Source organism: Penicillium antarcticum, assembly GCF_028974205.1.
Source record: "Penicillium antarcticum strain IBT 31339 chromosome Unknown utg000002l_segment0_segment0, whole genome shotgun sequence".
Taxonomy (NCBI): domain Eukaryota; kingdom Fungi; phylum Ascomycota; class Eurotiomycetes; order Eurotiales; family Aspergillaceae; genus Penicillium; species Penicillium antarcticum.
In genome coordinates, this window is record NW_026695300.1 from 2,673,136 (window position 1) to 2,695,655 (window position 22,520).

The window sequence follows — 22,520 nt, forward strand, 5'->3', positions numbered from 1 at the left end:
TCGTCTCTCGGGGATATCAAAGGCGATGGAAAGATTCAAATCATGGTGTAGGTAAGGGCGATGGATTCTGGGGTCGGGAGATGGGGACAGGTTTGGGCGGTGATCGCCCTCGGCCTCGGCTAGATAGATCAACGTGAACGGGCGAACATATACGTCTCACAGAGAGGAACATAGAGTACTGTCGACCATGAAACATGAAACAATGTTGATATAATGCATTTTATACGGAAACTGCCTAATTTGCTCCAGCCATAGTCACGTTCTAGAGCTCCCCCGGATTCGGCGCGGCCATCCCGCAACAACGCGCTGATCCCAGCTTGGACCTTTCATTACTTGTTTCTGTATTTGCTTCCTACTATTCGCTACCTGAATCCTGCTTCTTCCATCATCGATGTACTATTCACCTTCCTGTTTACCTTACGTCTTCAGTTCGGTGATAAGATAAGCGGGTCCCGAACGCCGATACAGGCCGCCCCCATACATCACTCCACCCTTCGAGCTTACTTACACTCTCTCTTCTATGGTCCCTCATACTCAGCTTGAACACACAGCTCCCAGAGGAAATCACCTCCTACCGTCCGCGACTGCACCCAACCGACCAGGTTGCGAGCTGCGTCATGGCGGGGATGGAGCCCCGCAAAACCCCTCCGGAGTACTTCCTGGAGATCTTCGCCGACACAACCCACGTACGAGATGTCCTAAAGGGTAAGTCGCTGTGCAATTATCATACCAGTCATACAAGTCGGTATCTTCGTACAGAGCTTGAAATACTAAACCTTCTCTCCGGCCAGGTGTCCTCAACCTCATCTTCTTCCATCGCTACTTCCCCTCCATCCGGCCGGTCACCTTTGACGTACTCGACTTTACCCTCCCCGCAATCAACGACGCCGATCTCGAGACGCTGATTGAGTCGCGCGTATCCGCGCTCGTCCGCCAGCACCTCTCTGCTGCCGGTGGCCAAGATGGTCCGACGGCTGGTGGGGGTGGGGGCGTGCGAGGCCGGATCGCGGTTGAGTTCTATGAGAAGAAACGACGTCGCCCTGGCCACTGGTTCGGTGGGCTAACCGGGAAGGGCGAGGAAGAGGTTTGCTGGGAGATTTGGACGCTGGATGTTACTATTGCGACGCCGCGCACGGAATCTGGTACGTATAGTCGGTCTATATGTTGCGTGATTGTATTTCCGGTGTCGGTATCAGACTTGCTAATCTGCTATCTTTCTATTTAGAGCGCGCTAAAGTGCGCAAGGCGATGGGCAATATGCTGCAGAAGGCAGCGTTAAAGATCCTCGCTGTGGTTAACCGTGACAAAGATCATATCCCGCCTATCACTACCAGTGACTCAAACCCGTTCCCTTACCGCATTGTTGTCAACCCTCGTGCTGATGGTTGGGGAAATCGGATGGGGCTTTACTGAGTTGAAAGAGTGAACTCTAGGTCTGGATTATGGAACCTCTCAATCGTCCAGATCTGCTTTTCCTTTCTATCAACTATTGTTACAACAAATTGGTGGTGTTCTGCTCATTTTTTGACTGGGATAACGGATGCCGATACGACTTATGAAATCTTATCAATATTGCAAAATGATTGTCATATAGAGTCTTCAAGTCTTGCTGTGCTTGGCTTGTGATATCTGAGGCAATAGTTATGAGGAGTTTGTCGGCGTTTACTATTTCGAGATATTGGGTTGGTGGTTCTGCAACGTGCGTTCATTGTTGAGTGTATGCCTTTTTAAACTAAAATATCACAATATATGAATATTCTTGATGTTTGAGCCGGTAATTCTAGTTGCTTTGCTCTTAATGTATCACCAGGTTGCTCTCAAGCCCGTGACTATCACAAGCGTTTCTTTCAAAGCAATTTCACCACAAGGATTTATATTTTTGTCGAATATGCAGCCACCATGGTAACTAAAAGCAATCTTCAATTGTATAGAGGATATGCCCCGGTCGAGTATATCTTGTTATTAGCTCTACCGAAAACAACTCGAGATACGCATCTCATAGCTCATTGCACAAGTAGAGCGGGAACCTCAACAATAAATAAAATATCTCAAAGCAACCGGATCCTTCATTGGTAAATGTACGGACTAAGCAACTCGACAACAACATAATGGGAAAAAATCCAACGTAACATCATATTCATCGAATATTCAACCCCTGACCCGTCACAACACCCCACGGGTCCTCTCTATTTCATCACCACCAGCACCAATGTATTCATGACGGCAGAACTTAAACATAAACTAGCAACTTGACTTCGCGCAATGCCAAAAGACACCGAGAATCGGATCCGCGATCTCCAATTAATGGTATCCCGCGGAGGATATATTGTCGATGCGATTCTCTACTCGGATTTCAGACAAAAAGGCCTTTAAGTGGAGTGAGGCTTGCTAGCGGCTTCGGCCTGAGCACGGAGGTTGGAGGAGGTGCCGGAGCTGGAGAAGAAGCGGCCGAGAACGGGCTGGAGGAAGGACTGGAAGACGATTTGGGCACCGCTGTGGAATTGATTAGATATTTGCATTGATGCAATTCGTGGGATTGTAACGTACTTGGTCTGGGGGAGGGCCATCCAGAGGATCAAGACGAACTTGAAGATATAGTAGAAGGCTGTTCATTGGTTAGCACAATGGACATGATATCAATGTCGCGTGGATACTTACGGAACCAGTAAGCGGCGCTGATGGCGCTCTCAAGAACGGTCAGGAAGGCGAACACAACCCAGTACTATCAAGTCGCATGTTAGTGTGCTCTGCAAGCGGGAAGACGTCACGTGGTGCATGATAAGCCTGGACGGTGATCTCATCCGCACGCAATAACACGACAGCAGGGGTGAAGAGTGAATATTAACTTACGGTGAGCCACTGTGAGAATTGAAGGTTAGCAAGCTGTACATACAAGATTGGAAACGTACTAGCGCGAAATTTCTTACCTGAGTGTCATCCTGGGTGTTGGAGGTGAAGAGGGCCTGGAGGGAGTAGTAGCCGGGGATAAGGAAACCGGCAAAGTTGACGAGGAACTCGCCAGCAATGTTGAAGAAGACGAGGAAGAAGTAAACTCCGACCAGGCCGAGGATGGCGTAGACCTTGGGGACGTTGGTCTGACGCTCAAGGTTGTTCAGGACAGGGTACTTGGAGAGCTGCGGAAGGACAGGATGTCAGTTTTAGGACTAAACTCAGACACCCAGATTTAAGGAAGCTAAAAAACAGGCGATCGCGATCAAGCTCAGTTGATCAATCTCGTTGCTCGATTTGCGATGTGTGGCACATCCAGGCGAGGAATTGACAGGCGCCAACGAAACACACAACGGGAACGTACCTCCTTGTCGAGCTGGGCGATGCTGTGCTGAGCACGATCCTGGAAAGAGGCCATTTTGTTTGATATTTATGACTGATAGATTACAGGTCAAAGGGTATGGATGGCAGTCGAACGAGGGATGGTGAGAATGCTAGCTGGCAAGCTGAGACGGAGCCAAGCTGCTTGTGCGCATCACGTGATCACATGACGTACTCGGCTCAATGTGAAGCACTGAACAAGTGCTTTGTCATTGGAAGATACACTCCGGACTGTGAGAGATAAGTGAGTTACTGCAGTGACACGTCTATGTTGATGTATCGTTACTATATGAACCTATTCACCACAGTAATCTGTACTTTCGTTTACATGTATTAGCTTGAAATTCGGAGCAGCCTGAAACGAAAGCAGACAAGTCCGAAGCATAGACTCCCCGAAGCAAGTCCACATGACGTGTGCGGCGAGTACCCAGAAAGACCGGTTTGGATAAGCACAATTTTGGATGTTTTGCTTTTTCTATCGTGAAACCGGGGGAGTGTATCTTTGTGGGCCTTGACCCCTGCAGCGCTTGGTCCGTTCTCGAGTCTTGATGCGTCCCATTTTCCGCCTGTACCGAGGCCCCCATTACTCAGGACTATCTTACACCAGTAAACTAGTTGACATATCGCTTGGAACTCATCAAATGAGTACTAAAGATCTGGACACATCTGCAAGCATCAGGCGACATTGAAACCTCCAAACCTCGGGGCTCATACCTCCACGTGATATCTATCACGTGACCCAGTATTTGGAATGAGTAGACTGCATATGTTTGTCAATTGAAATAAACTCGAGAAAAAGGGACCTTGCACACCGCCAGAGACGATCGCGGAGATGATCTGATTGGGGGAAGTGTTTGAACATATATCTTTCTCCTCCACAAAAACCCTGTGCAGAACCGACTAGCCTAATCTGTGCCACTTCCTTTTCCTTCTGAGCCTCAACCCCCATTCCCCTCGAACCTTCATCGGGTTATCCGGACATAAACAGCTGTTATAGCCGCGCGCCGCCCTTTTCTTCCACTCAAGCTACAAATCTGATCAGACCACTTCAGTAACCTCGGAGTTTGGATCGCGATACCACGTGGGACGATCAACACGGCCATTGTTCTCTACTTCACCCCCCCCCCCCCCCCCAACTACACATTTGACTCCCAATGCGGCCTCAGTGAGTTCATGAGCCTGGTATTGTGCCCAATGATGCATGCTAATAGCCTGTTTTGTCTGGTTTAGACGCGAATACCACATTGTTGTCCTGGGTGCTGGTAGGCAATTGGCCTTTGGTCCCAAGCTTCTTCCATAGGGTACAGGCTGACCACAGGCATTCTGATGCGCCATAAACAGGAGGAGTAGGAAAGAGTTGTTTAACAGGTCCGTCTACTGCCATTTCGCCCCGGCCCTGAGCTCCCAAGCTGACCGACTCTTAGCACAATTCGTCCAAAATGTTTGGATCGAGAGCTACGACCCGACGATCGAGGATTCATACAGGAAACAGATTGAGGTAGATGTAAGTAGAATCTGGTCAATTGGGAGGGGTATTCCTTGCTGACACAGGTCACAGGGTCGACAATGCATACTGGAGATGTGAGTGTGATGGAGTTTATGGTATGACTCGATATTGACTGAACCTTTCCAGTCTTGACACCGCGGGCACAGAACAATTCAGTGAGTTATCCAGTTCCGTTATACACGCTTACAAGCTTGAAGCTAACAGCAACCAGCGGCAATGAGGTAAATCTAGGCCCAACTCACCACCATACATGCTCCTCCTCCTCCTCCTCCTCCACACCTTCTCCAACGCCCCCGAGAGAACCAACATTGACACCACATACACAGAGAACTCTACATGAAGCAAGGCCAAGGCTTCCTCCTCGTTTTCTCAATCACTAGCATGTCCTCCCTACACGAACTCTCCGAGCTCCGCGAACAAATCATCCGAATCAAAGACGACGAAAACGTCCCAATCGTAATCGTGGGCAACAAATCCGACCTGGAAGAAGACCGCGCCGTGCCCCGTGCTCGCGCCTTCGGCCTATCCCAGAACTGGGATAACGCCCCATACTACGAGACCTCGGCACGCCGCCGCGCAAACGTCAACGAGGTCTTCATCGACCTGTGTCGCCAGATTATCCGCAAGGACTCTGAGGGCTCGCGGACGAGCAGTGATCCGAATCGCCGGCGCGAGGGTCCCAATCGTGATCGGAAGAGGGATAACAAGCGGCCCCGAAATCGTCGTGGGCCGTGTGTTATTCTTTGATCTGGATACTTCATTTTATACCTGGAGGGGTCTTTTGACGTCACACTGCTCATTTGGGAGCCTCCTCTGACTTTCTTTCATGCGCTACGACCTACCTTTGACATCTTCCTATTCTTCTCATATGCCCCCGACGCTACCATGCATATTGACATGTCATATATGACTGATGTTTCTTTCTTCACTACATTGCTGATATGTCTCTATCTTTTCTCTTCTCCTTCATAGACAATGCCTCGCCGCGTCTGATCATGTATCTTTTTGCTTGTTTTTTCTTTCTCTTTTTTTTTTCTCTTTTTCTTGGACTGCACACTTCGTGTCGCCCCTTTCTTATTGACATATTGAGGTTTGGTTGATCTGGACTATACAAATTTCTCGACGGAATGGATAAAAGTGCTTGGCTTTCTTTTGGTACATCTTTGCCTATATTTTCGTTGTTTTTCATGGGCAGTGTTCATACTTTCAATCTACGCTTCTGAGATTCCCACGGTATAGCAGTCATTTCTCTTGGATATAGGCGTCTGCATCATGCACTCTTCATTGCCATACTACGTCTACAGTTCGACAGATCATCTGCAACATAATGCATTCCAATCTACTATATTGAAGCGATCTACATACGGAACACACCGAATCTGGTCTGTACATCCGGTTCAGCCTTCCCACCAACAGCAGCATCAAGACCCAAACCAAGCATCTTCCGCGTCTGAGCAGGGGGAATAACACCATCATCCCACAGCCGAGCCGAGGAGAAAGTTGCCTCGGACTCGCGGTCAATGCGTTCCTTCAATGCCGGATCAGCTGTCCGACCCACAGCCTCCATAACCGAAGACAGCTGCTCGGATCCCATAACGCCGATCTTAGCGTTGGGCCACATGAAGAGGAGACGGGGCGAATAAGCACGTCCACTATGATCGTCACAGTTAGAACACGACACGTTCACCGAAAGATTTATAAAAGATTTGATATCGGAAGACTTACCACATTCCGTAATTTCCAGCACCAGCACTGGATCCAAAGACAACAGTGAACTTGGGCACATCAGCACAAGCAACAGCAGTCACAAGCTTTGCACCGTTCTTGGCAATACCACCCTTCTCGGCATCAGCGCCGACCATAAAGCCAGAGATATTCTGCAAGAAGACAAGAGGGATCTTCCGCTGCGCACAGAGCTCAATGAAATGCGCGCCCTTGAGCGAAGACTCAGAGAACAAAATACCATTGTTCGCAACGATACCCACGCGATGACCATGGATACGCGCAAAGCCAGTAACAAGCGTAGACCCATAATCACGCTTAAACTCGGCGAATTCACTGCCATCAACGATCCGCGCAATAACCTCATGCACGGGGATCTGGCGGCGCAAATTCGTACCCACGATACCATTCAACTCATTAGGATCGTAAAGCGGTTCCTTGATAACAAGCGAATCACCCTTCCCGTTCTCCAACTGCAAAGCAGACGCAGAATTAGCAGTAGGATAATTGAGATTCGCAACAGAGCGACGCGCAAGCACAATGGCATGCGCATCATCAACAGCCAGGTAATCCGTCACACCGGAAATAGTAGAATGCAACAGCCCACCACCAAGATCCTCAGCAGAAACCTCCTCGCCGGTAGCAGCCTTAACAAGAGGCGGACCGGCCAGGAAAATAGTCCCCTGATTCTCAACTATGATAGTCTCATCACTCATAGCAGGCACGTACGCACCACCGGCTGTGCAAGGTCCCATAACAACAGACAACTGCGGAATCCCTAGTGAGCTCATCCGCGCCTGGTTAAAGAAGATCCGACCAAAGTGATCGCGGTCTGGGAAGACATCCGCTTGATGAGGTAGGTTCGCACCACCCGAGTCAACGAGGTAGATACACGGTAGACGGTTTTCCTGTGCGATTGCCTGTGCGCGTAGATGCTTCTTTACAGTGATCGGGTAATAAGTGCCGCCCTTGACTGTGCTGTCGTTTGCAACGATCATGCAGTTCACGCCGGAGACGCTGCCAATGCCTGTGATTATACCCCCGGCTGGGACATCTTCGTCGTAGACTGCGTGTCCGGCTAGGGCAGATAGTTCCATGAACGAGGTGCCTGGGTCGACTAGGGCGGAGATCCGGTCTCTGGGGAGCATTTTGCCGCGAGAGATGTGCTTCTCTCGGGCTTTATCGGTTCCACCGCGTGCGACTTTGCTGTGCAGGGTGCTCATTTTGTCTAGGAGGTCTTGCATTTGTTGGCTGTTTTCGATGTAGTCCGGTGAGGAGGTGTCCACTGCGGTTGGGAGGATTGAGAGTGCTGAGGCATGGTGTGGGTGCGTGTAGCTTGCTACTGCTCTGTATGCTGGGCGGGAGATATTTGGCAGGATAAATGGCTTTTGTTGATATGTTCGTCCGAGCCGTGAGCTCATGCTCCGGAGGACGAGCGGGGATGGGGCACGCATTGCGGGGTGAAAGGGTGACGCTGAGGGAGGTTGAGGTCTCAGCTGGAAAGTCAAAAGATGAGGTCAAAGGATGAGTTTATGACCATATTCTGGGGAATATCCAACTATGTGTGGTGGCTGAAGCTGGGGAACTTATGAAGGGAGCGGGAGTTTCCCCAGATGCGGAGATGCGACGATTGCCGCATCTACCCGAGGTCATCATCATCACTGCGCGCAAAGAATAGAGACGGTGTTGAATATAGGAGTACAATGAATGGGAAGAGTGCAATTAGGACTAAAAACTGCAGGATAATATTCAATTCTCTATACTATATAATCTAGAGTCACAAATAGCCCAAGAAAGTAAAGTCCAGAGTAACGACAGCACATAAACACCCTCGAAACGGACCCTGATTGCGCGCCGAGGACTGCCGCTCTCGACATATTTAAGAGGCCCACAACCTCTCCTCCGACAATACCCCAGATTCTACATCATATTCGCAACCATGGCCTCGCTCGCCCTCCCATCTCTTCTGCGCACATCCACACGCGCCCTGCGGAACCCCATCCCCGCACTCTCCCCATGTTTATCCCGCAAGATCTCTACGAAGCACCCAGTGGGCTTTGTACCACCCACAGAAGATGATTTACTAGAGCTAAGAGAGCGGGTGCAAGATTTTACAAGTATGTTCGCATGGTTTGGTTTCTTGTGTGCTTAACTGACTTGATTGCAGGGCGCGAGATCCCTGCCGAGGTTGCTGCTCGGACTGATGAGCTCAATGAGTTCCCTGCTGAGATGTGGCAGAAAATGGGTGACGCTGGGTACGTATTCCTGGGTTTGTTTGTCGTATCTGCGAATTCCTATGCTAATGAATGTTCAGATTCCTCGGTGTTACTGCGAACGAAGAGTATGGTGGTTTGGGTATGGGCTACCAAGCTCACTGCGTCGTCATGGAGGAGATTAGCCGGGCATCTGGTAGGTTCTACTTTATGTACTCCATTCTTGATTAATTGATCTAATGAATGACCGTTTTAAAGGAAGCATCGGTCTGTCATATGCAGCTCACTCTCAGCTCTGCGTCAATCAGATCTCCCTCAATGGCTCGACGGAACAAAAAGAGCGCATTCTTCCCGGCCTGCTATCCGGTGAGAAGGTCGGTGCTCTGGCAATGTCAGAGCACTCAGCAGGGTCCGATGTCGTCAGCATGAAGACTACAGCGAAGGAAGTTGATGGTGGCTGGATCTTGAACGGAACTAAGATGTGGATTACCAATGTAAGTTGGCTGATATAGATGGGTTTCGTAGTCCATTTTGCTGATATATTTTTCTAACAGGGCCCTGACGCCGACTATATCGTCGTCTACGCCAAGACAGAGCCCGAGCTGGGTTCAAAGGGTATCACAGCCTTCTTGGTCGAGAAGTCCTTCAAGGGCTTCTCATGCGCACGCAAGCTAGACAAGCTAGGCATGCGCGGCTCCAACACCGGAGAACTAATCTTCGAAGACGTCTTCGTTCCTAAGGAGAACCTCCTAGGAGAAATCAACCGCGGAGTCAAGGTCCTGATGGAAGGCCTAGACCTCGAGCGACTCGTCCTAAGTGCAGGACCACTAGGGTAAATCCCATTACTATTTTCATACCTTCAGTTTAAACTAACAACATTCAGAATCATGCAAGCAGCACTCGATCTTGTCCTTCCATACACTCACGTCCGCAAGCAATTCGGCACCCCAATCGCCCACAACCAATTGATCCAGGGTAAGCTTGCAGACATGTACACCAAGCTCGCCGCCTCGCGAGCATACACCTACGCTACAGCCCGGGAAGTGGATAACGCAGCCGTGGCACCTGGCGAGATGATCATCCGCACTCAAGACTGTGCCGGTGCGATCCTCTATGCCGCCGAGCGCGCCACTGAATGCACCCTCGATGCGATCCAGTTAATGGGCGGTAGCGGGTATATCAATGAGATCCCTGCTGGACGTCTTCTCCGTGATGCGAAGCTGTATGAGATTGGCGCTGGTACGAGCGAGATTCGCAGGATGGTAATCGGTCGTGCATTCAACAAGGAGTATGCTTAGTTAGAATGCAAAAAGGATTTTGGAAGGCTTCATTCACATTTTGGTTTATTTGAGATATTACTATATTTCCCGTATGATGTAGATGCTTGTATAGATAGCTTAAATGCATATTGATACATGTCGCTTTCGTCGTAACTCATCGACAGATGGTCCATTGAGATGGGATGGAATGGAATGGCCCTGCATCCCGCTCTACCCCATCAGTGGTCCCCCACACCGTACCGTGTAAAACATATCGAGTCTACTTCTTCTGTCGGGCTGACCTGCGTACAGGTGGTCCAGTCGAGCCACCACCCTTGACCGCAGGTTTGACGGTATCACTCCCACCTTTCCGAGACTCAACCCTCTTCGCCCTCGGTGCCGCATCCTCGCCATCACCAGGACCATCATCCTTCTGCGCCGCCGCCTTTCGTTTCCACCCTCTCTTGACCGGGATCACAACCTTCGGAGGCGAAGGCAGTTTCACAGAATGAGAGGATTCCACGTCGGGCGTTGTATTCGAGGCATCGCCAGTATCAAGACTTGATCCATCGCGCGACACAGAATCATTCATCTCGTCGGAACTGTCGAGCTCGTCGTCTTCATCCTCGCCATCCATTTCTTCAGGCTCCATTTCATTATCCGCCTCAGACATCGACGCGTCATCGACAGCCTGAGCTTCCTCCGCCCGCCTCCTCTTCAACCGCGATTTATCCAGCGCAGGCTGAGAATGCTTAAACTCCTCCCTCCAGTTCTTCAACAGCGCGACTTGTTCGCCCGTATGCGGTTCGTAAAGAATGGCAACGTCCTGGTCGCGGTCCAGACTGGGCGTTTTCCAGATGACGCCCTGAAAAGAGGTGACATCCAACTCGACAGGAGATTTGACCTTGGCCGCAGGCTTGGGCTTTTTGCTCTGGGGTTTTGTTGTTGCCGGCGTAACATCCTTCGTTCCAATTTCCCTTACGAGACCTTTGTCGGCTGTCGGGTCATTGTCGTAATAATCGTCTGATTGATATTCCAGATCGGCGAAGTAATCTTCTACATCGCTATCCGCGTCGAGGAATAGACCGGTGGCATCGTGGTAGGCGGAGGCGGCGAGGTCGTCCTGTAGAAGCGAGTTGTTAGGTTATTGCTTTCGCGACGCGGATTTGATCGATTTCGTCCGTTATGAAGAAAGTGCACTTACGACTAGTTCCGGGACTTCATCTGCGTACTGGTAATCGTCCACCTCGTATTCGTAGTAGTATTCATCGTCGGACATGTTGGAGTGGATACCGGACCGAAGAAAAAAAAAACGGCGAGAAATGACCGAGTGGCAAGGCTTTCAGTAAATGCGAGAAAGTCTCAGGTCACTGGCAGTCCGCAGGAAATGGATGGTATATACAGCGCGAATCAAACGAGTGCACAGCTGAAGTGAAGATCAGGATGATCTTGAGGATAGAGATGGCCACTCTGCTAATGTAAGCCTTGGCGTTGACTAAATGAACCACGGCAGTTGGAGATGTTCATTTTTTCATGGTAATGATATGTTTGGCTATTTCTACGCTTGCTTGGAGATTTTATTTACTAGCTATTGGATTTGCTATTACCAAGTTCTTCATAACTGTCTAACCTCGTTCTTCGTAATATCGACGTCAGCGTCTCAGGTCTATACGAAGTACATTACCTGGAGATACTAGTGACTCAAATGATTTCTATCTTTAAATCGACTTGTTCATTCGAAAATTCCCATTTATTGCTCCTATGGTTTACTCAAAGCTTCGCTGTCTCTGGATACTTTGCTGAATCCCCGGGTCCGCAGAAATATCCGAGTTTGCCTTGTAAACACTCGACCTCTTTCTTACATATTTCCATAACTCGTCGCAGTCCTACACCAACTAGGCCGTGGGCAAATTTACGAACTCGGATGAAGCGTGGAACAAGAACGCCAACATGCAACACTGGCAGTTCTACGAGAGTAACTTTTCCCCTCCCGTTTCGCAGTCACAGCTGTACCGTGTAAAGCTAACTTAAATCCTCTCCCGCAGCAGAACATCCGTTCGAAGGCCGGACCATATCGCGGTTCTTCAACGTCCACATGACGGGCGTGGCAATCGCCACTCGGGCCTACCCCTAGAACCTCACTTGGATCGCCGAAGGAACACTCTATGGGCCGGAGCGACGGAGAACGTCGCCAAATTAATGAGTTTCGAGCTCAGAAGTCGTGATCGACAAGGCCGCCTCGCCGTCTTCCTCAGCGACTCCAACTAGATGAGGGAGGCCATCGTAAGGGGCTTTTCACCGATTAAGACCTCTCGATAGGATAATATAGACGTAGGTGACCAGCAAATGGCGTATCTAAAAGAGCTAGGAATGCTCTTCAACTATTAGAACCATCCCGAGGTGTGGCAGTCGTTCTGTGATAGCTACAACGGGATACGCGATATTCTGCTGCAATTTGACACCTGGTACAGTAACAACCAGGGGCCAAGTGATCTGGTTAGGGAGTAGAAGAAGTTCAACCAGGCCGAGCTAAAGCGGATTGTTGACAGAGGGAGCCAGTTCTAGGGGCCAGGTCAGTCCATGGAAATCTATCGGAGACATACATCTTGGGTGTTTCCCCACTATACATAGCTTATACATTCATCACATAGGGGCAGGCGTGCAAAATGTAATTACCCGAGGATTTCTTAACTCCCACAGTTGCAACCTAATTATGGGCTGAAGTCGTAAATGACGAGGAGAATTAGAGAGATGCTAACAATTGGTGGATTGCCAAGCCCAGACAAAGCTAACAAAACGTCATGCCGCCCAACTTATATACAGCCTCATCCCAGTGTCTCTCCGCCTTCCTTTTTTTTCTACTCTCCTTTTTCGCTCTCTTTTCTTCCAAAAAAATAAATCCACCACCATAGGGGCTGGAGTACTGCAGTACTAAGCCATAGCCAAATGATTACTTGGAAAAATGTGGTTGACAATGTCTCTGCTTTTTGGCTTTTGGTCTTCGGTTGAAGTGCTGGAAGGATTCGACTTGAAATCATACACATCCCAAATGACACAATGACATGGAACCGAATGAAACAACCTCACCATATCGTACTTGAAACCAAAACGTTGGAGCACCCAAACTTCAAAAGTCAGGGACAATTTTGGGAACGGTCAGCCCCGATACTCCTCAACGCCAACCATGCTCTATCAACGGTTGTGCTCATTCGGTCTGGAGGGACCTGGCTCATTAGAAGAGAATTGGAGGAGAACATGAAGGAAGGAGGAATTGTGTTAAATGGTTCTTTTCCGGGGCTCGTGCTTCCTGGTCCTTTTGGGCTCATTGGAAGAACATTGGAGGAGGAAATGGGTAGAATTGATCTCTTCCGGGGCTCGTGTTCCCTAGCTCTTTTCGTGATTTCTTTTATTTCTTGACTTTCTTGAATTCTTTGGATTATTTGTGAATCTTTGTATTTCCTTTTTATCTGTGGAGAAATGTCTCTCTCATCCCTCGTCCAGTCCGGCTCTCTCCCGGCAGGACATTTAACCATGTTGAGCTTTCGTCGTTCCTTCAAACCAAACCACTACAGCGACAAGGAGGCACTCTTTCCAGCTGGGTCGTTTGTCCCACGTGGTTTCACCCAGCTTGGTTTTAACCAGGCCTCGAATCAACCAAGTCAATCTGGTAAACATGGTGGAGGATTATAAAGGGCAACAACAAAACCATCAAGACAATCATTCAAACAAACAGGACATCAACCATCAAATCAGACAAAAGAAAGATACAATGTATCCACGCAAAAGCTCTACCGGACACAGTTTATCAACTCAAAAAATGGGAGCATCAGAGGAAAGTCAATGATACGGTTCATGTTCTACGGGGTACTCTTTCCGGCTGGTTGTATTTTCCCAAGGGGTTTTCTCCAGTTGGTTTTAATGAGGCCCCGATCTTGGTCAAAACAAAGATGTAAAGGGGGAAATTTGTCTGTTCTTTTCATGTGTGCTTGTCTTTCTTGGGAGAGGTACTCTTTTCCCAGCTGGGGGTCCACCAAGTGGGCTCACTTCAGTTGGTTTTAACGAGGCCCCAGACTGGAAAGGCATCGGACTATATAAGTTGCTGCGTACTTCGAGAGGGGGCATGGCACCCCTCTTTCGAATTATTCAGTGGCAAAAAAAGGAATCTCAATACTTTATCTTCTTCATTCCGGTCTCTGTGGGTTGTGTTGCATATTTGTAATTCCATGGTTATGATGTCTTGTATGACCAGTTCTCTGTTACGCACATATTTTTCACTGAGTAGCTCAAAGAATGTAATCATGACTGATATTCGGAGAATCGTGCAAGAGGAGGTGTGATATTGTAGTCCAAGGGAATCATGTTAAAGAGAAATACTTTCACTCTCTCGCGGGCCTGAAGTTCGACCCAAATTGCAACATCGCCTCCCAAAATATGATCGATCTAAATTATTAGAGCCCACTATGGAGGTTTCATGTCCGTCTCACCGACATCTCCGTTCCGAAACACGGCAATATTCACATACAGACCGAGTAGAAGTGACAGTATATCAACAATTTGATTTCATAAAAGTCATTATATGCACAGTAGACAGCGAATCAATATTATCTCATCCAGCTCCTTCCATACCACTAAATCTTGCAATATAAATCCCACAATCCCGTACATCCCAGCCAATCAAGGAAAACCTCGTTGAGACCTTGTCGTAAAAGCTCATCTCCCATATAATATCTCTTCGTTTGGTCCCATACACCGGTTCCAAGAATGCTTTGAAGAGGCTTGCCCTGACGAATTATCTCCATTGATTTCTGCAAGTCTATCCAATATCCAGTATCTGGGCCCCACTCTCGCTTGTCGTCTGTAAAAGATGCGAGTTCCGTAAATGTCGGTAATGTTTGAACAGTTTGCCAGATTCTGGGCGCATCGTAGTATGCGGGCTTCCCATATACTTTCACGAGTCGTTGCGAGTATTCAGAGTTGACCATCTGGCGGGAAGTTCGTTGCAGATATTGGATCTGATTGTTTATGAGATCTTGCACCTCCTCTGTTCCTTGAGTATGGTCTTGTTCTGTCTGTGTCTTTTCAAGGTAGAGGGTAAGCTCGTCTCTCAATTTTCGCAGACGAAAATTGGTCCATTCTGGGTAGATGTTCATGTTAGCGTAGGGTCGAACATTCGTCATGTAGCTGGAGTCGTATATATTTGGGATCTTCGATCGGTATGAGGTGATGGTAGATATGCGTTCTTTCACGCCCTTTGCGCGAGCTGCTAGGTGTTTAACTTCACCACCCTGAAGCATCACCGCATGGCCGATTTGAGGACCCTCAACCTAAAGAAGGTTTAGTCTCACTGGGTTGAAAAGTCGAATCAGGTTCCACCTGCCTTTTGAGATTCTCCGTCGCCTTTTTCAACATAAGTCTCTCCTCCAATCATGCCCTCTGTATCACTCAACATCATGACGCAAACGTAAGGATAAGAGTCGTAACTTCGGTCGAATTAGCTCTGTTGACTAATTGGTCTGGCTGTATTAATAACATACTGCCACGGAATGATAGCACTAGCATCTTTCAACGGATCATAAGATCGGTCTTCAGCACTCAACTCAAGCTTCTCCAGTGATGGTTCAACCCGGAGATTACTGGCCATTTCCGTGATGGTGTTCCCCTCGACTTGAATATTGGTGTGTCCTATTTCCGTGGGCATCACAATTTCCAAAGGTACATTGACCGCGTCCGAGACTATTCTCATAGTTTCGGGGTGCGTCCAAAAGTCATTGACGAACTTTGACTGCTTGACTACATCCCGAAGGACCAAAGTCCCTGGGAACGGGGAGCTTGCACATTTATCAATAACATTCTTTCGGAACAGTGCCCTTCGGTAGGCTCTCACTCCTTCAGGGGACAACAGAGGAAATGGTACTGTTCCTGCAATGGGGGATGCAGTTGGACTTCTCGTCAAAAGCAAGTCTTCCAGCGTGATTTTCTTTGAAGGTGGTGTGTAGTCGAGATGCACCTGTTAGGCCAAATCTTAGATCGGTGGTTCCCTTCGAGCTTTGAAGCACATTGCACCTGGATCCACATACTTTTGGGTCAAAGGCCTCTTCTTTCTCTTCAGACTCCTTGGTATAGTCCCAACTCCATCTCTTCACCAATTCCAGAGGGTTCATAATGGGTATGATATATGACCCGATAGTTACAAGTCAATTTGTAAGGGCTTTCTTTCCAATACGCCTTGGTAGGGTAGATAGCAAGACCGAGAGCGCCTTTGAAGTAGAAAGGAGAACAGAAAGAAGTGCACGCAAGCAACTTCTAAATAGTCGGGACCGCCGAAGCTATAGTTACTCAGTGAACATTGACTCAATATGCTTCGACCAAAATCCACCATACCTATCTAGGAAGTTCTGTCCCGAGTGTGTAGTCGGATCGCATGTCCACTTTAAGTTGTTTGCGCTCCATATCATTACATTTCCTATGTCCTCGTGAGCTGCCAAAGTACCCTTTCCCCATAATCTAATCTGCGGAGCGGGTTCCCCGCCCTCCATTGGGATACTCTTACAGATCTTCGTATCTGCCGAAAGGTAGCTTAAGGCTTATCTATTTCTCTTCCTTATCTTCCGTGTCTCATTTGGCTTGATAAGAAGAGAAACTGAGATTTGTTCATTGCATTTCGAGGAAAATATGACAGCAGTATATAACGAACAAAGTCACACAGGTTTACTCAGTGAATTACAATCCCGGAGTCAATGGAAAATCCAAATGCTTTTTCCGTAACTGCTTTCCTTTAGTAACTAACTTTTTGTCATTGATCATGACATCCTGTCATCCATCGTCTCGTGATGATTCCAAAGACAAGCCGCCGGCTATCGACATACTCACCTTGAATGTGGACACGCATGACACAGCATTGGGCCAACTTGATGACCGCTACATCGCTACAAAATGGGAAATTCGGGCTTATTATTCGTGCGCTATCCGCAAACAAGGTAAGGTGACATGGCTAAACTATGTATAGGTACTATATCGGCAATAACGGGTTGTCTTTGTTCAGTGAGTTCATCCCTTGATAGACTTCCTTGAGAAATTATCTAATAGCAATATCCAGACTTCGCTCCAACTGCCTTCCAGAACCTTCTCTACCAAGCAGCAGGTGATGCCAATGGGCTTTTCTTCGCAGGAAAGTTCAGATCCACCGAAAGTATAGTTCTACTATGCAACGGCATCTCCTTCGCAATCCAGATCGTGATCTTCCTCGTGATAGGAAGTTTCGCTGACTTTGGAAACTGGCAACCAAACATCCTCATCGTGCTCTCTACCATTGCTTATGCACTGGGATTCGCCTGGTTGGGCGTCCACACAGCAGAAAAATGGCAGATAGGCGTTGGCCTCTATATCGTCGGTCTCATCGCCTATCAGACCACTCTAACTTTCTGGACTGCTGCTTTCCCATCACTTGCCCGGAATACTGCTAAAATGCGACAAAAGTCCGATGACTATGCCAGTGGCAATATCTCACGCGAAGAATATGATTTCGCCGATACGATGAAAAGGAGCCAGCTTGCAAATACTGCATTCTATATTCAGTCCGTGTCCGAGATTGTCATTCTTGCCATTATCGTCGGTCTCATGTTCGGTATTGATGTCAACGCCAGTGATGCAAAGAATAACTGGGGCCTAAGTGTCCTTATTGCTTTTGCCAGTGGTGTCTGGCTACTTGTTTCATTGCCATGGTTCTTCTTAGAGAAGCGCCGACCGGGTCAAGATCCCGGGTCTCAGAATATTGTCATGGCAGGGTTGTCTCAGCTGTATTATACGGTACACCAAGTGTGGAAGCTGAAGCAGAGCCTTATCTATCTTGTTGGTAGGACAAACTTCCTAGTATCAATCCATGGTTACTTGAGCTAACGAGCACTCTCAGGGTACTTTTTACTCGGTGATTCATTGAACACTACAGTCACTGTGATCAGCACCTTACAAAACAGCTTGGTGGCGTATAATACACTGCAGTTAACATATCTCTTGATTGTGGGAATTGCAGCTCAGGTATATTGCACCGAGCCATGAAATACACATCGTCACATCTTCTAACCTACTTCTAGGCCGTTGGAATTTATGCCTTTTGGGCTATTCAACAGCGGTACAAATTAGGAACCAAAACCATGTTCAATGCTATTGCAATTGGTATCGTCCTACTGGATGGCTGGGGTATGATAGGCATTTGGACCGATAAGTTTGGGTTCCATAATGTGTGGGAAGTATGGGTAGGTGACTTCTTCCAATTGATTTCTCACCTGGACGAAAGAGGAGACGGGCACTTATGTCTTTGGCAAAGAGCCATACTGACAAATTACCATAGGTCTACCAAGCGTTCTATGGTTTGTTCGTCTGTCCGTGGTACAGCTACTCCCAGATCATGATCTCCGAGGTAACACCCCAGGGTTATGAGTTCCTGTTCTTCAGTCTATTCAGTATTGTCGGCAAAACATCCTCCTTTATTGGACCTCTTGTCTCCAGTGCCATCATTGATGCCACTCCTTCTGGCAATGCGTCCACGCCCTTCTATTTCTTGTTTGGACTGAGTTTGTTGAGCTTTGCAATCTTATTTATTGGTGTGGATATAAAGAAGAGTCGTCTGGAACAAGATCAATTCTTGAGAGAGAAAGAGCCAAGAGTGGAGGTTGATACGAAAGCAGTCTGATATAGAATCTGGGTCTATTAGCTTTGATATACTTCAAGATGGGGTTTAAAGAAATATTATCGCCCTCGACAGCTTCATTGTAGATTCATGCTGCAAACCCCGGACTTATAAAAGTTCCAAATAGCCGGTCAGTATTTAGGTATCGCATCAAAGCAAGAAATATAGAGTTACTAATATCTTTGATTAGCTAGAAAGGAAACCGCTCCAAACATCCTGGAGAGCTTATACCCAAGGCCAGGCGGGCCTATCAAGGTTCGTGAACTGCCAAGCAGGCGGCTCCGAAAGGTAGCTGGGATATGTTCCATTCGAGTCGAGATGATGAAAGTCGCGACAAATGTCCTTCAGTGAGAAATTCTCCGTTGACATGGACTCGTAGGACCACAATTAGACTTCAGTTGCACTAATATTGAGTCGACCGTCGTAACCACCCTCATCAGGTCCTCACAAAGACCAGTCAGAATAAATTGCCCATATATGTCTGTAATATTGATCTGGACCATATGTGCCGTATGATAGCCGAGCCTCTGTTAAACAAGAAGAACACGTTCTTGTGAATTCCAGCCTTGGGCTCGCCCCTCTCGCGGCGTGTTCTAAACCCCAGGTTTATAGATGCTCCTGGTAGCGAATCAGTAATTGGGCATCGCATCAAAAGCGATCATTAGCAGTATAGAGGTACAGAGACCTTGATATCTTTGGATTGAATGCGTATTACTCAGCATTCACGTGTGACTGGTTCATATTTCTCAGGCAACAAGGCCAAAGGCGGGTGATTATGTCATTCTCGGCTTTCCCCGCAATCTCGCTTTGCGTCGGCTCAACAAGAGCTTCAAGACCCTCGCATTCCCTCTTCATTTGATCCCTTCAAAGAACCTCGATCATGACCCTTGGCCCATATAACTTCCTGTGAAAACACAAACACTCGTGGCAGCCGAAAGTCTGCCCTTCACAATCATGACCCTCTCATCCCTTCTCCGCATTACTCCCCGCTTAACCCCGACTGCGGCCCGCAGGACAACGCGAGCTGTATCCTCGGCCACAAATACACCAAACACAAAGACTTTAGATTCAATTCTTATTGCTAACCGAGGAGAGATCGCTCTGTGAGTTTTGCTCTGAGATTATATGGGATTGGTTATGCTAACTGTCTGCTAGTCGTGTTGGACGCACTGCTGCGGATCGTGGTATCCGCGTGACGACCCTTTACACCGACCCGGATAGCCGAGCACAGCATGCTTTGAGCTCTCCCTTTGCTTTTAATCTAGGTTCCGTGTCTGCATATCTTGATGGCGACAGAATTATCGAAATTGCAAAGAAAGAAGGATGTCAAGCCATACACCCTGGCTATGGCTTTGTGAGTGCCCATGCATGATGACATATTAGATGGCCGAATTACTTACACACATCTTGGTCAATAGCTGTCCGAGAACTCTGCATTCGCGCGCAAATGTACCGAGGCCGGGATAGTATTCATTGGCCCTCCGTACACTGCCATTGAAGACATGGGAGATAAGAGGTTCGTACAACTTCCCTACTAGGGTACTCAGATATTGACTGGCTCAAAATAATAGTCGATCCAAAGAAATTATGACCGCAGCAGGTGTCCCATGTGTACCCGGCTACCACGGTCAAAATCAAGATCCGGCCTTCCTCGAAGAGCAAGCGGATCAGATCAAATACCCAGTGCTCATCAAGGCCATCAAGGGAGGCGGTGGCAAAGGCATGCGCATTGCCAGCTCCAAAGCTGAATTCCAGGCTCAGCTTGAGTCGGCGAAATCAGAAGCAATGAACTCTTTCGGAGATGACAATGTGCTGGTAGAGAAGTACATCACTACGCCTCGCCATATCGAAGTACAGGTATTTGCCGACAAGCATGGCAACTCTGTTGCGCTGGGAGAGCGTGACTGCAGTATCCAACGACGACACCAGAAAATCCTGGAGGAGTCACCAGCACCTCACCTCCCCGATGTCACAAGAAAGGACCTTTGGGCCAAGGCCCGATCAGCTGCGTTGGCAGTTGGCTACGAAGGTGCCGGAACTGTGGAGTTCATTTTCGATAACGACAGCGGCGAATTCTACTTTATGGAAATGAACACCCGTCTGCAGGTCGAGCACCCCGTGACCGAGATGGTCACTGGACAGGACCTTGTTCACTGGCAAATCCTCGTGGCCGAAGGAGCCAAACTCCCGCTCACACAGGAGGAGGTAGAAGAACGGATTTCCCACAGTGGACATGGTATTGAGGCCCGAATCTACGCCGAGAATCCAGAGCAGGGTTTCATCCCCGACTCAGGACGCCTTCTCCATGTGCGAACTCCCACTACTTCAGAAGATATCCGCATTGATGCTGGCTTTGTGGAAGGAGATGATGTCTCGGCACACTACGACCCCATGATTTCCAAGCTTATTGTGCGAGGCGCGAACCGTGAGGAGGCTCTTCGAAAGCTAGCCGCTGCACTGGAGCAGTACGAAGTTGCAGGACCCGTGACCAACATTGAATTCCTGAAGACCATCTGCAAGAGTCCCGATTTCATCGCTGGTGAAGTCGAAACCGGCTATATCGAGAAACACCGCGAAGAATTGTTCGCTCCCAAGATAATCGAGGAAGAAGTTCTAGCGCAAGTCGCATTGGCATGTCTACACCGCGACATCGGCTCTGGAACGCGTCCATCGGCCGGTGTCGCAGGGTCAGCCGTGGGCTTCACCCCTAGCTACCAAGAGCGCCAATTGTCATTTACAGAGACTGCACTCCCCGGGGCAAGCGACGGCTCCACCTTCAATGTGAGGATACAGCAAACCGCAGATGACACCTTCAATGTGGAGGTCGGCGGACGAGTCTTCGAGCAAGTAGTAAGCCACATGGATGCAGTATCGCAGATTGTCACCTCCTTTTTCGCGCACACTCGGTTGGACACCACCGTTGTCCGGGACGAGGACACGATTATCGCTTTCCAGCGAGGAACTCAATACCGACTTACGGTGCCCCGAGCCAAATGGATGGAGAAGGCCCTTGGTATGAAGGATGTGACTAACAGTGTACTGGCCCCGATGCCGTGTAAGATCTTACGCGTGGAGGTACAAGCGGGTGATACAGTGGAGAAGGACCAGCCTCTGGTGGTTATTGAGAGTATGAAGATGGAGACGGTGATCCGCAGTCCACAACGGGGTACTATTGCCCGGGTGGTGCACCGACAAGGAGTAAGTCACGCGCTCTTACCCCTTGCCCTTGGAGTTCTTGACCCCGTGATCCTGTTTCGGTTTGCTTTTGCTGCATCCTGTTTGTATTCCTTCGGGATGTTTTGCAATTCCCTCCGGTCTAGATCCTTCTGTCGTAGCTCCTCCATGTGCCTGATTTTCATTTCTACCCGCCGCAAGTCGAGAACCGCTGACTAACTTGTACCTTGCAGGACCAATGCAAAAGCGGAACACCGCTGGTTGAATTCGCCGATGCGGAAAACAGCGACTAACTGGGGTTTCATCTTTTAGAGAATTTGTTCGTCTCTGAACATGGGATGCGACGTGAATAATCTTGGACCAAGATGGGGGGGGGGGCGTTTAGCGAAGATCCTAGACCAATCTCAGATTAGATGCACCATGTACTTAATTGGCCTCCGAATTAGCATCTTTGTGGAGCCCAAACAAGTTCTCCACAAGTGGAACCAGATACCCCAGACAACCTCGTCATTGATAGAATCGCCACTTGAGGGGAACCTCGACGCTGTACTTGCTTTTGCACTATACCACATCTATAAGTATTCTCAACTTGTTCACCGAGTACTGGTCCAGCCATATTTCCGGTGGCA

At 48.5% G+C, this 22,520-nt stretch overlaps 9 protein-coding genes across 9 annotated transcripts; 5 read left to right on the forward strand and 4 right to left on the reverse strand.

Annotated features, from left to right (window-relative positions):
* Positions 1 to 617: 617 nt before the first annotated feature.
* Positions 618 to 1,413, forward strand: N7508_001985 (autophagy-related protein 101; the record flags this gene model as incomplete). Its single annotated transcript, XM_058460051.1, has 3 exons — positions 618 to 705; positions 792 to 1,142; positions 1,226 to 1,413. 3 exons carry the CDS (start codon positions 618 to 620, stop codon positions 1,411 to 1,413), a joined length of 627 nt encoding a protein of 208 aa, XP_058323583.1.
* A 956-nt stretch (positions 1,414 to 2,369) lies between these two features.
* yop1 (putative membrane biogenesis protein (Yop1)) lies at positions 2,370 to 3,367 on the reverse strand (the record flags this gene model as incomplete). The annotated part of the gene is made up of 6 exons (XM_058460052.1): positions 2,370 to 2,493; positions 2,548 to 2,605; positions 2,659 to 2,722; positions 2,851 to 2,859; positions 2,928 to 3,134; positions 3,314 to 3,367. The coding sequence occupies 6 exons, from the start codon at positions 3,365 to 3,367 to the stop codon at positions 2,370 to 2,372; spliced, it is 516 nt and encodes a 171-aa protein (XP_058323584.1).
* A 1,117-nt stretch (positions 3,368 to 4,484) lies between these two features.
* On the forward strand, positions 4,485 to 5,584 carry N7508_001987 (uncharacterized protein; the record flags this gene model as incomplete). The annotated part of the gene is made up of 8 exons (XM_058460053.1): positions 4,485 to 4,495; positions 4,561 to 4,592; positions 4,672 to 4,698; positions 4,755 to 4,834; positions 4,889 to 4,911; positions 4,964 to 4,992; positions 5,049 to 5,058; positions 5,164 to 5,584. The coding sequence occupies 8 exons, from the start codon at positions 4,485 to 4,487 to the stop codon at positions 5,582 to 5,584; spliced, it is 633 nt and encodes a 210-aa protein (XP_058323585.1).
* A 610-nt stretch (positions 5,585 to 6,194) lies between these two features.
* N7508_001988 (putative 3-methylcrotonyl-CoA carboxylase, beta subunit (MccB)) lies at positions 6,195 to 8,013 on the reverse strand (the record flags this gene model as incomplete). Its single annotated transcript, XM_058460054.1, has 2 exons — positions 6,195 to 6,489; positions 6,563 to 8,013. 2 exons carry the CDS (start codon positions 8,011 to 8,013, stop codon positions 6,195 to 6,197), a joined length of 1,746 nt encoding a protein of 581 aa, XP_058323586.1.
* Positions 8,014 to 8,498: 485 nt separating this feature from the next.
* N7508_001989 (uncharacterized protein) lies at positions 8,499 to 10,070 on the forward strand (the record flags this gene model as incomplete). Its single annotated transcript, XM_058460055.1, has 6 exons — positions 8,499 to 8,676; positions 8,727 to 8,814; positions 8,874 to 8,968; positions 9,031 to 9,266; positions 9,327 to 9,604; positions 9,656 to 10,070. The coding sequence occupies 6 exons, from the start codon at positions 8,499 to 8,501 to the stop codon at positions 10,068 to 10,070; spliced, it is 1,290 nt and encodes a 429-aa protein (XP_058323587.1).
* A 241-nt stretch (positions 10,071 to 10,311) lies between these two features.
* N7508_001990 (uncharacterized protein) lies at positions 10,312 to 11,310 on the reverse strand (the record flags this gene model as incomplete). Its single annotated transcript, XM_058460056.1, has 2 exons — positions 10,312 to 11,154; positions 11,236 to 11,310. The coding sequence occupies 2 exons, from the start codon at positions 11,308 to 11,310 to the stop codon at positions 10,312 to 10,314; spliced, it is 918 nt and encodes a 305-aa protein (XP_058323588.1).
* A 3,349-nt stretch (positions 11,311 to 14,659) lies between these two features.
* On the reverse strand, positions 14,660 to 16,192 carry N7508_001991 (uncharacterized protein; the record flags this gene model as incomplete). The annotated part of the gene is made up of 4 exons (XM_058460057.1): positions 14,660 to 15,355; positions 15,409 to 15,511; positions 15,566 to 16,038; positions 16,109 to 16,192. 4 exons carry the CDS (start codon positions 16,190 to 16,192, stop codon positions 14,660 to 14,662), a joined length of 1,356 nt encoding a protein of 451 aa, XP_058323589.1.
* A 641-nt stretch (positions 16,193 to 16,833) lies between these two features.
* Positions 16,834 to 18,720, forward strand: N7508_001992 (uncharacterized protein; the record flags this gene model as incomplete). Its single annotated transcript, XM_058460058.1, has 6 exons — positions 16,834 to 16,988; positions 17,038 to 17,072; positions 17,128 to 17,883; positions 17,941 to 18,065; positions 18,122 to 18,283; positions 18,379 to 18,720. 6 exons carry the CDS (start codon positions 16,834 to 16,836, stop codon positions 18,718 to 18,720), a joined length of 1,575 nt encoding a protein of 524 aa, XP_058323590.1.
* A 951-nt stretch (positions 18,721 to 19,671) lies between these two features.
* N7508_001993 (acetyl/propionyl/methylcrotonyl-CoA carboxylase subunit alpha) lies at positions 19,672 to 22,184 on the forward strand (the record flags this gene model as incomplete). Its single annotated transcript, XM_058460059.1, has 5 exons — positions 19,672 to 19,820; positions 19,873 to 20,071; positions 20,136 to 20,233; positions 20,289 to 21,915; positions 22,125 to 22,184. The coding sequence occupies 5 exons, from the start codon at positions 19,672 to 19,674 to the stop codon at positions 22,182 to 22,184; spliced, it is 2,133 nt and encodes a 710-aa protein (XP_058323591.1).
* Between the last annotated feature and the right edge of the window lie 336 nt (positions 22,185 to 22,520).